The following is a 17,941-nucleotide window of genomic DNA, read 5'->3' on the forward strand; positions in this document are numbered from 1 at the left end:
AATGCAAAAAAGAAAACCGGGCGGACCGAGGAGGACCTTATAGAACTAAGAACAAGTTAGTAGCTTTCAATACCTAGGAATTGTGTTGGAAGAAACAGGATGGCAAGATTTGAGAATATTCAAAAGTTGAACCTTTACAAGAATTCATACAAAGGATGCACAGTGCTTGAGAAAATTTGGAGATTACTTAATTATGTTATTATTCTTATTGTTTTACTTATACATAGTACTTCGACCATAATCTCAGTCCCTGATGATGAATATATAAGTATTCGAAAGCTAGGAGATATAATAGAAATAGTACACTTCGGTATTCAATTTTGCCACAATCCCACTACTAAAACGCTCATAAACTAAACATATATAAATAAATATATATATTTTCATTAAAATTTCTTGAGCTTTGGAGGTTAATGTTTAATTGGATTTTATTTTACCTTGTCGTTTCGCTTCTGACTAGAAAAATATATATATTTATTTAAAATGTTGAAGGAAACAAATATTTACAGGTGTGACCTTTTTCGTGGTGTGGAATTAAGAGAGCTGAGAGGTGCCAGTATAATTCAAAGTACGTCTAATTCAGATGTCTTGGATCTTCTAGAATCTGTTAAAAATCCCGTACCGCCGTCCCCTTTAAGACGGTAAGAAAATTATTAATTGTTTTTGCAATTTAGATTAAGTTGATATTTATCTTTAACTATATGAAACTGCCTTATATTGAAAATTGGGACCTCAAATTCTCAATTTTGAATATAAATTTGATACTGTCAAAAGCCTTCTGTAAGTATGAAAACACGTTATCTTCCCGATTATTATATATCTTTAGGTGATAATGAGATTTTAGTCTATATTTATTAATTTTGCACGTAGAAATTAAGTTTTATTTTTTGCATGCAATCGGCAGTGTGCTGCAGACGATTTAGAACCGTGGTTTGCATGAACATTTCTTTTGGTAAGACTTTTTCGATCAATTGCTTCTGCATGGCGGCTTCTAACTAATTTATTTCAGTAGTAGATTTCAAGTTTGTAGATTATTAGAGGTTGAGAACATAAATACTGAACACAACCAATTATGTCTTTGTCTGGGCAAACTATTCAAACAAGCTTGGCAACTAAGTACAAAATTTAGTCTTAGAACCACCACTATTCAAATTGAGCTACGACTATTCGTTTGTGATTCAAAGACTATGATGACATTTCTATTTGGATGATGATACTTGGTGTATAGTGTGCAGATATATACCTTTTTTTCTTAAAATGCGGTTTTAATTTCAATATAAAGCAAAAACACGTTTGATTTTTCTAACTCTGAACATTTTGCTATGAAAACTTCAACTTCAATAATCAAATTTTATTTAGACAATACCGGATATTCTAATATAAATAGTGTGAATAGATAATTGATTAATTTAACAATATTTCCTGGTAGATAGTCTTACTAGCTGATTACTTATCTTATTAATGTCTGATCAAATTTGACACGACCCGATGCATTTAAACCTCGCGCCTAATTTATTTTTCCTGAATTGATACATTTTTTGATCTTCTTGTGAAGATTGAGGTATTTACCTTCGAGGTTAAAAGTTTATCTAGCGATATTTACTATAGAAAAAAGTTTGCTTGAAATTTTGTGTATAGATTTTTCAACATAATTTGAACTCTAGTTTAAACCAAGAATAAACAAGATTGCTCCACATTACATGTCACAGTTAAACAGAAATTTTTCTGCTGGTTGTCACAAATATTTGGTTTGAAGTTGAATTGTTTGAGACAGTTTTAAGAACAGAAATGAACAAAGATGAAAAACAATTTCAATTTCTACTGTTAACCAAAAGTGGTGGTTCTGGTTAAGTTTGTGGAGAAATACAAACAAGCAGTCGAATCCAAAAAAGTGATACGGTAACCTGGCAGAAGAAGAAAAATAACTGAGAGGAATAGGCAACGGAATTTAACGATAAAAATAATATATACAGATAGAATCAGAACAAATTTAAAAAATGTGGGACACTTTAAAGATTCACTCTAATATGAATAACTTTCTCAAAACGTCGACAATGTTCATAATTTCTTGACCATAAAGTGCAAATCTTTATTCATACTACCAAAACTTTGGTAATTATACACTTTCACGGTCACCTGGTTTTTTGGCTCTAGAAAATCGAAAAATGGATGGATTTATAAAAAAAATAAGTAGAAATAGCTGGAAGGAAAATTTCTCATAGTTTTACTGTTTTAAATCGTAAAAAAAACGGTTTTGCAAAATAATCCTTTACAAAAAATTATGGTAATTATACACTTTCGCGGTCACCTGGTTTTTTGGTTAGGTTAGGTTGGCTCTAGAAAATCGAAAAATGGATGGATTTTAATGATTTTGGTCTCAAAATGTTCCATTTTACGGCGGATTTATAAAAAAAAAATACGAAAATTAAAAATAATAAATATTTTTTACAGTTTCATGACTTTAAATGCAAAAAAATGACTTTCTACATATAATCCTTCGTAACTGTTTCTGACGTCGTGGAATCAAGTTCGTATATTTTTTTTCGCAATTTACATAAAAAAATGAATATTTTGAAAAAAAAGTTTTTCTACTATTTAAAGTTTAAAACTATTAAAAACCGCAAATTCAGCCGCTATCCCCGTGTTTTTCATAAATTCGTCGTAAAATGGAACATTTTGAGACCAAAATTATAAAATTTATCTATTTTTCGATTTTTAATGGTCCAAAAACTATAAACATTGAAGAATATAGTACGAAACTATTCACGAAAATTGATTGTTTTTCATCGATTTCATTTTAAGCTATAAAAACTGAAAAAATCATTCTTTTTGGATTCTTTTTTAAATCGTTTATTAATTTATGTAGAATACAAAAAAAAATATAAGAACTTCTGAACCTCCGTTTCGTTTGGCACTAAACTCCATCTATAAAACTTGAAAAAAAAACAGTATTTTCGGTTTTTTGTCAGCCAGGGTAAAATTTGATTACTTGGTGTATTTTTTACAGTTTGTCAAACTAATTCAGATATGTGTTTAGCTAGAATTATTTAGAATAGCTCTTGTTTTAGAAAAGATGTAGTAGTGGTGATAGAAGAGACGAGGTTAGAAGACATTATAGAAGAAGAAGACAACGAAGACAGTGATTGTAGTGTTATAGAGACTAGTAAGACCAGAAATCGGTAGTACTCTAAATTTGTTATTTGTAATGCTAGAGATTTAGTATGTATTTTCTCAATTAGAATTCTTATTAGAAATTTTATTGTCGGATCAATTTACATAAATCGAGTTCTATGAAATCATTTTATGACGTCTCTTTGGCGAAGTTTTTGAATATTTATATGATAAACGATCCCTTATTGATTGATAATTGTTCCTTTGGGAAATTTTTTTAGTACTGAGGATGAGTAGGTGCCGAAATATTTCATTAAATTTAATCTTCATTGTTATCAATTTATTTTTCTATATACTCAATGAACAAAATATGTACTATGTGAGTTCGAACCTACGGACGCCATAACCTTTCCAGTCGAATGTTCCCTTTGTATTCACTTCTGATGACACTCAAATTACTGCAGTTTTGATTCGGGTCTATAGTGATGAATCCAGATCTCATCCATAGTCATAAATGTGGAAAATTGTTTGAATTTTGCTTGAACAGCTTCAAACAAGATTCCGAATCATCATTCCGTTGATGATATTGTTTTAATGTTACAAAACGTGGTGCTTATTTCTAAAGAAGCTTCCTCATAATCTTATACTTATGTTTTACAAAATGATATCTTTATGATATGTTCTATCTCTATTAAATTCACCTTAGCGGTTTGCTGTTAGTATTTTAAATTGTTTTTCAAGAGAAAAATCATCATAACACTTTTTTAACGGAACATTGTTTATTATTTAGAAGATTCTAGCTAGTTAACTATTATTTTTTTGTCGATCAAACCAAGAGCTTATTGATCTATGATATATGTTAGTTGAAAATTTTTAAATATGTACTTAGGTCCTTGTGCTATAGAGGAGCAATTAGGATTTGAAAACCCTCAGCAATTTTTAGTGTTCATCAATCAGAAAATGTCTCCAGAAGCTGTTGTTTTGGGAATTATCCTTTGCTCCTTTTGTAAGCTTCATAATGGAACCTACTGGCTTCAACATTGACTCCAATAATTCCTTATTATACCAATTTTTTAGAATAATTTTGACCTTAAGTTTTACTTGGTTATTTTTTCATGTTATTTACTTTGTCTTCAATGAATTCGATATTGTTGTATTTTGATCCAACATTATCTTAGTGTTCTTAGTATAATTTGCTGAAATTTTGAAAAATGCTGTGCCGTAGCTTTGACCCATTCGTTGTGGCCAAATAATGGACCATATTTTTCGATAAAAATGAAACGTTGTTATATTCTAATAATAATGATCAAATACTATTTTCTTACTCATGCACTAAATATAAAGAACGCCCTAGAAAATAATTGGGGTTGAAGCTGATATATTACCGGTTACAGAAATTCCAGCTTTTAAAGATACAATAAATAGTTGATTTCAAATATTTTTCAAAATCTTGTATCACCATAAGAATTTGTAAGCAATTCAAAATTTCATTGCTGGGGATTCAGCAAACCTGAACGATTATCAAATTTCCACGACTGCTTATACTTTAAACGAATAACCTCAGTTTTGTCAGTGTATAAAAATACATTGATTTGAATAAGATCATACTGTTTTAAAAATTTTTGTTAATTTCATTGAATTTTCAAAATATTGAGCGTAAAGTTTATAATTGTAGTAACAATCGCGGTCACTCAACAAAATTCAAATACACTGAGTACATGTCGAATGATTGACAACCTTATGAGGTATTCATTATTTATAATTGACTGTTTTTCTTGTATAAGGATCCTTCTAAATAGTATTCCAATCAAAATAAGATCTCTTATTTCCTATTAGTGAAATTGGATATAACCTTATAAGCTTACAATATTATTTTATGAGAATAACTGAAAAATATCACAACGCAAAATATTTCTTCATATAAAATTCTTCCACTTGCTACTGCGGCGCCACCTTAATTTGCTTGCCTCTACTCTACATAATTTGATTTTAAGAGATAGTTTTCTCCTCGAAGCTTCAGTACTTCACGGATAGAGGGTGTCCTAAAACAATTCAAACCATAAGATCTTAATTTTATTTTTTACGGATAACGTTCTTTGTGTGAATTTTTTATTTGATTTTCATTAAAGTTTTTAAATCTAATGTGACGCCATATTTTCAATCGTATTAGGGAAGTGTAATTATGTAGGAATCTGTAAATTAGATGAAATCTGTAAGCCTTCATTCATATGAATTGGAAAGTTGTTTATCGTTAACCGATGAAAATGATTAAGTAAAAAATCATTCTTTTAATTATTCTATATTTCGACAAAAAAATAATAAATTTCAGGTGACTTCTGCACCGTTTTTAACTAACAGTTGTTAGTTCATGTTATACCTAGTGATATTTTTCACAATTTTATTTTAAACTTTGTGTTTGGTAATAATAAAAAAGGTGATACAAATTAAAGGCAATAAATATGAATGTTTAATGTGACAGATACGTATCCAGAGCCGTCCTCTTGTCTGCTTTCATCGTTTTCTTCTGTTATAGTCCATCTGCTTCTCGAACTTGGATAAAAATTATGAAAACCAGAAAAAAGTCAAAGTACAGTTTTGTTAATTCCATGAATGATCAAACGTAAAACAGAAAATCAATATTCAGAGACAATCGTGTAAATTATATAAAGTTTGCATTATGTTAAATTCGTAGTTGTTAATCTTTGCAATAATTCATAGTGTTGTTTGTTTGAAATTTAATAAAAATAAAACAAATCTTCTGAAAACTGTAGTTATTATTTCAAGCCCTACTGTTTTTGCTTGTTTTATAGTTTTAAATTTTAATATGCACTCGTACTTAGTATCTACATAAATAAGTATTCTCCTCTTCCATTTTGATGCCTGGAGAAAAGCAATTAGTATAGTCACTATTGCCAATGAATATTGTTGTCACTCTGCTGTAGAAAATTAAAAGAAATAATTTAGGTTTTTCACTCAATTTACTTCCCTATTTAAATGCCACTGGTATATTGTATATAATATACTATACATTCAAATAACCTTCCTTTAGTTCCTTATAAATTCCCTAACAAACGACGGGGATAAAACGAGATATATGATCCTGTAATTAGATTTCAAGCTTTGAAAACTTCCTTATATTACGTGTCTCGCCGAGGATTGTTTAGTTGCCTTGTGTTTTATTTTTCTTAGGTTTTTCTTCAACCAAAAACAAGGCCACAGCAGATATAATTATTGCCAGTGATACATTGACTACTTTTTTGTTGTTTACTTTTTACTTAGCTTTGTTATTTTCATTTTTAAACCAGGTAAAAGATATTGGATAAAATTTGAGGTTAGGAATTTGTACTTTTATTTATGCAATTTTGATTAGTGACAATCATGATACAATGGCAAGAGACTTGCATAATGTCAAGCGACGTACAATATTTTTCTATGCAATATTTTGATTTTGCATGCCTGAAAAGAGAGAATAAGAAAAAAAATATCAAGGTTGATGTTGACGAAAAAATATCCTTTGCTATCATTAAAAAATATTTATATTAATCGAAACCGTAATTCTTATGATTCTAGGGAAAATATTATAGGAAAGGGAATATAATGTCTTTTATGTGGATAAACAATGGTGGAATATCAAGCATTAAAGGAAATAACGTGTATAAATAATAAATTAACAATTAACTAAATTTAATATTTTTAGTTATGAATGAAAACCTTCATATTATTTGAATAATGTGCTAATAAGGTCATATATTCTAAGAAAATATGACGTATATTATGTTATTAGATAATGTGTACAATTCACAAACCAACTATTTTATAGATGTTTCATACAGATGGCCCAAGGTTGAGTCATGAGCCCTGGATGAATTTGCCAGCATAAATTTATACAAAGTTGGCGAATTTGACACAAAACTGGATATATTGATACATTGACGATTCATTATCGTTGTGTTGTTTTATGTCCTTGAATTAAAGATATATTAAATATATGTTTTTAAATAATAAAATCTAGCTTCTAGCGTCGCCATCTGTTGTAATAATGTGTAATTAAAGTATACCCTCAGTAACTAATATAATTTGTGTACTTCTACAAAGATGGCGCAGGTTTGATAACTAGATTCTTAGGAGAATTTTGTGTGAATATCATTCAAAGTTTACAATATTAATAAACGATACTACACATTCAAATTACATGTGTACCGTATGTTTCAATTTAATTTATGAAAAAAATTTTATGATGTCGCCATCTGTTATATGATAGTATAAATAGACCATACGTCATTAATAGCTTTAGAACATACGTGCTACATAAGAATTAAATTATTCAATCATTCGTGGACACTTAATGATTAAAATACTTCAATTTTTGTTTTATTAAAGTTGTGGATGTTATAATAAATGATGTTGCGCTTGTAAAGCAGATAAACATAAATACGTCGATAACATTGTCATCTCTTGTGAACTTGAAGTACTAGTTTGCAATCTACTACTTGTTTTGCAGATTGTCGATGTTACATTAAATGGTTTGGATCTATTATAATTTGCCTAACTATTCAAAGAGGACGCTGAGTTACTAGTAAATATTTCTTGGGAAAATTATAAAATTGAAAAATGTTTAATTATTGCAATTTTAATTATTGGAAGCAACTGTTGAGTTAGTATTTTCATAAATAACAGTCGATAATCGTTAAATCTTTGAGTTGTGGCATTTTAGCTTCAGCTGAATTCAAGTTTCTCAATATCGTCTACCTATTTATACACTTTGATATACGAGGGTGAGTCAAGAAGTCGATGACTTTAGCATGTATACATGTTTTGAATAAAAAATAATTTTATTTTTAAACGTAGTCATTTATACTATCAAATACTTTCTTCAACATTATTTCGTTCCTTCCAAAAAGATAAATTTGTCGACGTCATCAAATCGGTACGTGTTTGTAAAATGATGTCTTTGTTGAAATTATTTCTTCTGGTTCTTGTTTTAATCCTTAATAAATTAAAGGCTCTTAATACAGTTAATAATACTGTAAAATGACAGTCCCATAATGTCAGTTCTGATCACAGCATTTCAGCTTTCCTTGACGCCGATTCACTTCGATAAAAACACTGTTTTGACCGTTGTTTGGTATCTGGTATGTTGCAGTGGATTTCGTCCTCGGTTACGAAACAGGACAAAAATAATCTTTAAGCAACGACTCCCAAAAATAAAATTAACGCAGCTTGACTGGAGTCAAATGACAGATGCTTGTTAATACTAATAAAACTATTTGAGCCGCCCTCCGAAGTGTGGATAGATAATCAAAAACAAATTCTCATTGTACATATTGTATTTTTTCTCTTTATTCCAGAGACTAGATATTTCGAAAGATATAAAACAATAAAATAAGCTTGCGTGCACGGAAATCGCCCCACTGTACTTTTTTATAATTATTAATCAGATCAAAAAAAGAAATATGCTGTTTGAAAGACAATTTCATTTGCTTTAAAGAGAGTATAAATTTAGCAGCAAGGCTTATCGCTTATATGCATAGCAGCCGGTAAACAAATGAAACATGTTTATGTGGTGCTTGAAACAAAAATTAATGCATACCACACAACACAAAGCCGCCCAAGTTATTGTTTTAATCGAAAATGGACTTGGTCAGCGAGCTGTTACTAGACAAGATTTTTTTTTGATTTGATGAAAAAAAAAAATATGGCCAAAAGTTTACAGTGGGCCGATTTCTATGCACGCAAGTATATATTTTCTATCTTTTCTTTTCTCAAAACATAGTTTCGATATTTATATTTTAGGTAGGTACAACGTGGTTCCGCTTTTTCACTTGTATAGACTACGATCTACTTTATTTTTCTCCGCTCGATGGATGGATGATGACACAACTTTTCTTTTATAGTCATAAAAGAAACGTTTATCAAAATTAGGATACGTAGTCGAATACCGTGTAGTATCCAATTTTAAAGTGCGTGCGGCTTAAATCCCTACATCTTCCATGCGAATGATGATGGACGAAAGGTCGAAACGGTTGCGACAACGCAAGAAAATTAACTTTAAGCCATCCGGAAAATATAGCGGGGGTCGTTACGTTTGTTCCATATTGTGATCAGTAGCGCAGTTTCATCCAATAACAGACAGACAAGATCTATTCCAAAAGAAAACATTCAGTCAACAAGAAGGAGTTTGTTTTTCTAATGTAATACAATTCGGAACATGTTCTTAATCGATATAATCAAAAATATTATCAGTAAAGTTTTTTGTATTATAATGAATTATTTTTGTAAACTCCCCACATGCTCTTCGTAGAATATACAAAAATACTAACAGCTCACCAACATAATTTATAGACACGTTGAGGAAAATAATATCTTAGAGGTGGAATAGAAGGTCTGTAGAAGAGATCATCAAGATTGTACTCTGTGATACTTTGACAAGCATAGAAAAATCACCGGAATGTACACACTGTTTTCGTAGATTACAAGAATACCTCAATCATGGTTTGTAGAGGTCTGCAGATTTACAAAATCCACTCATTTATAGTAAACTTCCTTCCAACAATTATGAAGGGATTTCAAACAAACTTATATCGGTCCAAACCTCATCAGTACTGACGAAATACCCTTTCGTAGATGACTTCTTGAGCTTGTTGTGTTTTTGCCTTGTCACCATGCTCAATGATACGAAGGTTGGCTTCAGCATTAAATCTAACAAATAGACAGCAAACATACTATCTTCCATCTTCTGTACATGAATGTCATCAAGCTCAACAACACTCAATTCGACAAATGTAGAAAGTGTCAGCAAACATTTAAGACTATTCTGCATGTAATATCTGTTTGTTGTGTGTTAGTTAATATTAACTATCTGCAAGGGCATAATCAAGTGCGCAATATCATCCATCAGAAACTGGCCAACAAGTTCGGTCTACTGGATACATTGTAGACCGTACTACAAAAACCAGCCGAAAAAAATGGTCGAAAATGACGATGTTAGACTCTGCTATGATAGATTTGAGAGAAATATATTTGGATATAAAAACCAATTGATATAATTATGATTTACCCAACTTCACCTAACCAAATTTAATAAAACCTCATTTCAGGCAAATTTGTATGATTTTTCCTCCACTTGTAGATAGTTTATTTTCGTGGAAACGTTCTTCGATGCCAGATAAATAAAAATATTCATCACAATCGCTGCGGTTGGTGTTGGTCTGAAAAACACTAAATTTCTCATCATTTCTTCAACAATATTGTCAATCATTGTTTCGCTTTCCATAAGTTTTTGCTCAAAACACAGTGGCTTATTACATTTTGGAAAGAGAATCCAATTTCTTTGCTGCCTCTACCAATCTATCCAATTACGATAATTTCTTTTGCTATAGCCTGGCTACCACCTAATATATGAATCGGTACCAAATCTGTTGCATCTCCAGCATTAACTATTTTGTCTGCATTGTTCCACCAATTTTCCTTTCAGTAAGTATTTGTCTAGGAAAGCTTATTTATTATAAACTCAGGGGTCTTATTTGGACTTTTTCATTTGTATTATACTAAAATACTTGAGTCGAAAGATTATTTATTATCTATAGATTTTTATATCTTTGAGCAATACTGAGCTTATTTTTGAGATAACTAATTTCATCATCAATGATATTTCTCTACAAAAGTTTTCTAAAAGTCGATAATTTTAACATCAAATCTCAAAATGTTAACTTTTCCGATACAAAAGAAATGATTAAATGAATTTATTATTTTTTCATAGAATATTTATATACGTATACAGTAATTTGCATGGAAATTTCGTTTTTTCATCCCTATAGTTAATTTGCATGATTCCAAATTCTGACGAAACTTTTTAATTAAAAGAAATAGAGAGCAGCGGCGAAAACTTCCAAAATTAAAACATCGATAGTAATTCCATTAACATCAATTCTTATCAAAAGAAGTAATCTCCGGAATAAACTGATTAAAAAAGTTGTCTTCGATGCGATGCCTTCGTGTTAATGCGATTGAATTAAAGATTTAGTTTTAAATAGGCTTTTAATCAATGTCGCTACTTTATTCCGATTTTAGATAGCAGTTAGCTTCCCAAACTCTTTCCTGCACTTTTCCCGACGAACTTTCGAGATGAGATACCAACTAGGATTACTAAGGGTTTGCTGGTAGATATTTTCTTTTCATTGTCTTTTTTACATTACAGATTTATCAGAAAGTTAATACCATTCAACTTAATCATATCTACTCGCACATAATATAATAAATCGACATATTTAAGCAAAAATTCGAATGATACGAGGTGGAGTCCGTATAGTTTGAAATGCCACGTAACTGAGAATCAGAGCTTGTAGCACTGGTACAATCTTAAGAGATAAGCCATCTTGAAAAAATTATACCAGAAGTAACTGCAATGCACTGTATTATCCGCCGACAACATCTAGTAGCAAAAAATTTGACTTATAACTTCAGTTTGTGATTTACTACACCGAATAGGAAGTTTCTAGATAAAATTTGTGAGAATTGATTGGTTCTTGGGCTGTGAGTCACTGAAGATTTTAAACTAATCACTTTCTCGATTGGCCAACTTTGTTTCGAGATTTGGAAATTGGTTAGCTCTGACTATGATCGGCAAAATCCAATATTTATGTCATTTTGAAGATTTCTATGAAGAATAGACCACATACAGGGTGTGTTAAGATGAGTATTTCCTAAAACAAAATTTCCTCAGTCAAATCTTTTCCGAGATATCACCCTTAAAAGGTTGTGACTAAAATTTTTTTTGTAAAATTTCATTGAAGATGGAAACTTAAAATTCTGAGCTTCTAACTTCATTTTTGTCTGTCACTTGTCATACTTGATCGTTGTTTCCATATTTTTGCATAACTTTCACCTATAAAATGGTGATTATAAAACATGGCACTGAGAAAAAAATGTGAAAAAAATGACAATTATTCTCTAAATATGATTCGATGCTGTGAAGATCCCTTTGAAAGATAAACCTCTACAGTAAGTTGTATTTTAATCGTCTTTGACATTACTTCATTGCTGGTATAATCTATTATCTACGAGGAGATTTGAAACAATGATTTTTTTTATCTAAATCTTAATTGTTATTAACAGCCTGGATATATAAATTAATAGTTCACTCAGCAATCGGTTATTTTTATTGTATTGTTGACTCTTTGATCTATTTTAAAAATATTGAGATGTCTGTCTTATCTAAGCGTAAAATTATTATACCTATATGTATACATTTTGATATTGATAAAATTTATAATATGGAAACATTTATTCAAAATAAACAATTAACATTGGAGATGTACATATATACATATCTACTTGTTTCAAATTCGGACGAAAATATTTATCCAATTTTTATATTTAAACCTTGAAAACTGGGAACAAGCATCTGGTTCAACATCCGAAAATATAAAAGAAATCAAACATAGAATTTTGGAGAATAATCACAAAGTTAAAAAAAAAATTCATGAGAAAACATTTGTCGACAAAATATTTCGTGGCTTTTTTAGCTTAAAATAATCCGTGGGTCCATTACGGGCAAATAAAACAACCCTTAAAAATGAGTGGTAATAAAGGTGTAACTGATGGTTTATCTTTTAGTAAAACATGGCGGCGTACCGCCCCGGAAACACTTATCGTGTCAAATTCGAACGCAATATACATATAAAATCCATGTTTCCAAAACTAAAAAAGAATGGCCTGTCATCAGAATAGAAAATATATCAATTATTTCTATCACTAGTCACGAATTTACGAATGAAGAATAGTTATCAATAGGTAAGGTAGATAAGGTGGACTAAATTTAAACAGATGTTTGAATATCAAAAATTAGATTTGATAGGAGATTTGTATGAGTGAATGACGGACATGCTGGATAAAACTGTTATCCAAGTAGAAGATGTTTTCTGATGAGTATTCTTTTGCATTTCAAATTAAATTAGATTAGATTAGACGAAGACAGACTCTTGAAACGAGTTGCCAGAGATACCAGAGGACAAGGGAAGAAGAAGTAGATCAAGTAAATGCTAGAGGGGAGTAGTGGAAGAAGACCTTAGAGTGTAAAGCAACCAGAGCTGGTGAGAAAAAGCAAGGGACCGAAATAAACGATTCTTACTATGTAAATCGATCTTTTTGTCTATATTAACATCCCCAATGGCTCGTAATTGCAAGGAGATGTTTGGAACTACTGACTAGTTCCGAAGTTATTACGTCTCATCAGATTGATCTACATCATTGGTCCCTTGTTCATTGGGGACAATTACTTTGAAAGCATGTCCTGATTTAGGAAACTCTCAATGCGATATGGTTTCAGCACCACCAAATTATCAACGCAATGTATGATAGACCTCAATGCAATATTTTCCAATCGGGGGTTAGGAAGAGGATTGACGCAGCCTTTCTTGACTAATTGGGATATTTACTCTTCAAACTACACCAGAACTCGTCTAAAGGTTTTAATTTAAATTTTTCTACCAACGATGAATCTGTTGTCATTTCTATTAAATTCTAAATTCCTCCCTTTACAAGGTAGACGGTTTTATGTGGACACTAAAAACATTTTTAACCCCCAATTTTTTATATTTGATATTTTGTTCATTAGGAAAATAGTAATTGAAGGCTTCGCTCAAACCTTCTAAGTGTTGAATAATTTCCTTTATATTTCCTTCTTCTAAAAAGCTTTTCACGGTTAGGAAACAATCCAAGTCGTTGGAGATCACACAAGTCTTCCATAATTCTATTTTTTTTTCTTAAAAGGAAGAACCTTTTCTTGTGCAGAAAATACATTTACCAGTTTGCCCTAAATTAAGTTAATTTATTTTATTAAAAAATGTCGCTAAAATAGGCAATTTTGAACAACCAATTTCTATCGAATAATCGATCTTGCAACTTAAAATTTTTTTCCGGAAGAAATACACAGACCTCAACCTCTAGTTCAAAAATACGTGAATGAATCTTTCCGTGGGATAACCATCGGACTTCCGTATATAAAAGACGAGATGGATGTACACTACTACAATTTTAACAGCATTATCAAGAGCAATTTTATAAGAGGAGGGCAACTTTTTTGCTGCAAGTACCTGTCTATGAATCACACAGTGGCTATTAGAACAGTTTCTGGCGACATTTTTAATAAGTTGTACAGTCTCATTAATATTGCCACTCATAGTCTTCGCTCCATCCAGTTGTCCCATGATATTTCATTCTCTTCTAGAAAAGAATTGAGGAGATTGAATATTTCCACTCCAGTAGTACGTGTGGGTTGCAAAAAAGAAGATCCTCTAATACTCCGCTTTCATATTCATATCTAACAATGACAATTAATATTGCGATCCCAGTTATATAAGTAAATTCATGTGTAATGAAAATTCGCAAGATTTCAAGCGAAAAGTTACTTCGTTCTTTATATCGGCTGCTAAATCTCTGATACACTGAGTTACAGTGTGATTCGAAAGTGGAATCTTAGCAATTTCTTTGTCACCCAGCATACACTTTACCATATTTATAACGGAAGGGGTTTAATAAAATTTTCTGCTATTGAGTAGCTTCACCCTGTTTTGCTGTTTGATAGCTGACTAAGTAGGAGGCTTCAGTTGCATTTTCATTAACAGCTTTTGTGCTTTGAAAACTTTTCCGTTTTGAGAGTTCTCCACTTTTTCGCATGAAGAACTCCGTCTTTTTTTTCCCTTGAACTCATTATGGATAGACTCCAAATGCCGGCGCATTTTAGTTGGAACCATAGAGATATTTAGACGATCTTTGAGGATTTCCATTACTGCTTATGAATCCCAAAGATATATAACTTTCTCACTTTTTTGTCACTGTTCTCGATTGATTACTTGTAGAAGAAATATCCGGCGTTTCTCCATTTATAGCCATTCTATTTATAGCATTCTCATTACTACAACCATCGCTATCTTTAGCGGAAGAGGTAGTTGTTGAATCCGAGGCAGAAGATGAAGAGACAACTTTTGCAATAATACGCTTTAGAGTACCTTTTTTGAGCCACCTTTCCATCCTGCAACCAAATTACGACTTCAGCATAAGCTTTAGATTCTAAAACCTTATTTTAGATGGTTACTAATTTTTACATTTTTATATTACGGTCAATATCGGAAGAAGAAACACTTCACTAATACATTTTGTAGGCTCTGAAATATTAAAGGCTCGAACTTCGAACAACATTGTTAATCGTAGGAGTAAAGTAAATTACTTTAAGTTTTATTTCTATTATGCGGAATTGCCGACCATACTGTGATTGTAAAAACGTTTCTTCCACTCTATTGTTGACGATAAAGTTTTCATTTCGAGCGATAACGATAGAGATAGACAACCCGCACTATTAAACTCAAAAAGGAGCCACGATTCAAACAGTAATTGAACAGTAGAAGTTTCTATGAATATAATGGGACGATTGCTTTCGATTCATTTCTCAATTTCATAGAGCGTCAATTTCTTTATTTTATCTAAAATATTGTGAGAAAATCAAGATCCCTGAAGATCCGCGGAACACAGTTTAAGAAACGCTGGCCTACGTAATCACCTGATCTTAGATTATTAGATTTTTATGTACAAAATTAACTCTGTTGATTTAAACGACTATAGAATAAATAATCTTAGTGATTGCGTAGATTATGTTTTATACGTTACTGTATAATTTAAATTTGACGTAATTTTGTAATTCTTCATAAACATGTGAAGTAACCGAAATATTACTTCAAGATTCTGACGAAGTCAGTAGACTACAGACATTGAAAAACTTGGAAGTTATTGCAAATATTTGGTTAAGAAAAGGAAAACGGATTATTTACAACACCGACCATTGTAATTTACATTATACCTGGTTCAGTAGTGGTCGGCGGCGGGTGTTAACTGTCGCTGCCGATCCATTATCAATCTAACATAAATCAGAGCCGCGAAGAATGCATATAAACGCCGCTGCTAAAAATTACAGTATATGCGAACCTATCATTAGGACATCTCTTACACTTAAAAACATTGTTCTGTTACCTCGATTCTTCACTTTTCAACAACAGAATGGAATAATAAATTTATATCGCACGATTTATGGTATACAGTATGATTCCTAATTGTTGTTACTCAAGTTTAGAGGAGGTTATTTCATTCGGTCCATTGTTTTGACTGTTTTTTATAATCAGGTGTGAACTTTACTAATACTGTGGTATTTTTCAAGCAGCTCTCGCCAACTCTACGTCATATCGGGTACTTCAGAGACCATCCTCGTCATTTGATTTCTATTCGAAGTTTTTTCAAAATACTTTTTGTAGAATCTTATAAAAGATAAGGCTGTAAATAAAGTATCTTCTGTCTCTGAAGATTGTAGAGGATAAGCAATGTGTTCAGTATTAATATCAATAGCCGTTCTCGAAATTCCAACTTAGTAAACAGTATTTATGTTAGTTCTAGATTCTTCTTAGTATAGATACATTATCCGAATGTAACAATAATAAAAAACTGTTAACAAAACTTTTAATATTTCTTCAAACTACGTTAAACGACTTTTTAGTTTTAAAATAATTAAAAATTCTTCCAACCAACAGAACAGAGTATTGTGATTCGTAGTATAAACACTTTTTAGTGTACTCAACCTGATATCATATCCCGAGATCTGCATGTTTCATACACGCTGCGTTACATCTTATTTGCTACTTCTGGAATGTATATGTGACTAGAATATATACTACGTTGATAATATCCAAGCAGTCCTTTTGCTCTGTAATTTATAGGAATACTTGATATTTTCTGAATTCTTCTTGTAGCTGCGAGAATATTATAAGAATAATAATTATTGGATGTGCCGAAGAGATTCAATCAAGAATTTAATCAGGACATAACAACGAAGCGTTCTTCGTAAAGAGTATGGCGGAAAGAATTTTTTTCATACAAATGAAAAATTTGGTTTGTTATAAGTATCCTCATAAAATTTGTCAATTATATTCATGAAATGTTAATATGGATGTAAACCCATTTGGTTTAGTTTTGAACTATGGAAGCTGTTCTAGTCAAAGTAGTCTACAAATTATTTTAAAATATCAGAACAAAGAACTAGAGAGTATCGTGGATGGATCTTGGTATATTTGAGTATCTAGATATGAAAACTTACCAAACTAAAATCAAATTTTCCACCTAAGTTGAGGTAACCTAACTTTTTGATACTACGGAAACAGCAAGAAGACTTAAAAGGATTACATCTTTCGAGTTAATGAAATGAGATCGTCAGAAGCAGAGTGTTGAAGAATACATCCTAATGTATCTAAGGATACTGGCGAATGAAACCTTAGTTAGTTAGATATATTCATATCTAACTGACCGTTGTTGCTTCATTCAACTATTCTCTTCCCCCTGACTGTAGTTCAACAAAGCTGTATATTAACTTCCCTTTCATACTTTATTCATAAGTGGTCATGACCCTTTAAGTCTTCTTTTTCTCATTTTAAGTAAGAGAATCTCCACCCCAAGATTTCTGAGATGGAAATCATATATTTCATTGAGTAGCGTCTGAACAAACTACGGAAGTTTTGGAAAGATTTTACCACCGTATTGCTATCAAGTCGCAGTCCACCAAGTGCTTATTTCAAAGGACCAGATGAATGATAGTCGCATGGTGACAAATCGGGACCATAATGAGGGTGTTTTGAAACGTAAACAGGCTTAACCTAGTTTTTTAGGAGCTTCACAGTTCTTTGTTTATTGAGAAGATCAACCGCAATTACTTCTCTCATGTGCCCAAACACTGTTCACAACACTTTTTCCGCTGACAGTGTAACTTAGTCTCTCTTCCTCCACTCGAAAGACG

The 17,941-nt window shown here is 31.3% G+C and overlaps 1 protein-coding gene across 13 annotated transcripts in view; it reads left to right on the forward strand.

Annotated features, from left to right (window-relative positions):
- The window catches only part of LOC130445173 (slowpoke-binding protein), a 44,554-nt gene extending 35,476 nt beyond the window's left edge, over positions 1 to 9,078 (forward strand). For 3 of the 13 annotated variants that reach the window (XM_056780711.1, XM_056780708.1, XM_056780700.1), the window contains exons 7-8: positions 510 to 641; positions 3,069 to 5,876. In XM_056780711.1, the coding sequence (XP_056636689.1) occupies positions 510 to 641; positions 3,069 to 3,183 (247 nt within the window). In that variant the 3' untranslated portion in view covers positions 3,184 to 5,876. Of the gene's footprint in view, positions 1 to 509; positions 642 to 904; positions 953 to 3,068; positions 5,877 to 8,904 lie in introns of those variants that run through there. The other 10 variants (XM_056780713.1, XM_056780706.1, XM_056780712.1 and 7 more) reach the window with 6 other exon arrangements.
- The last annotated feature ends 8,863 nt before the right edge of the window (positions 9,079 to 17,941 follow it).

This window comes from Diorhabda sublineata, chromosome 6 (genome assembly GCF_026230105.1).
Source record: "Diorhabda sublineata isolate icDioSubl1.1 chromosome 6, icDioSubl1.1, whole genome shotgun sequence".
Taxonomy (NCBI): domain Eukaryota; kingdom Metazoa; phylum Arthropoda; class Insecta; order Coleoptera; family Chrysomelidae; genus Diorhabda; species Diorhabda sublineata.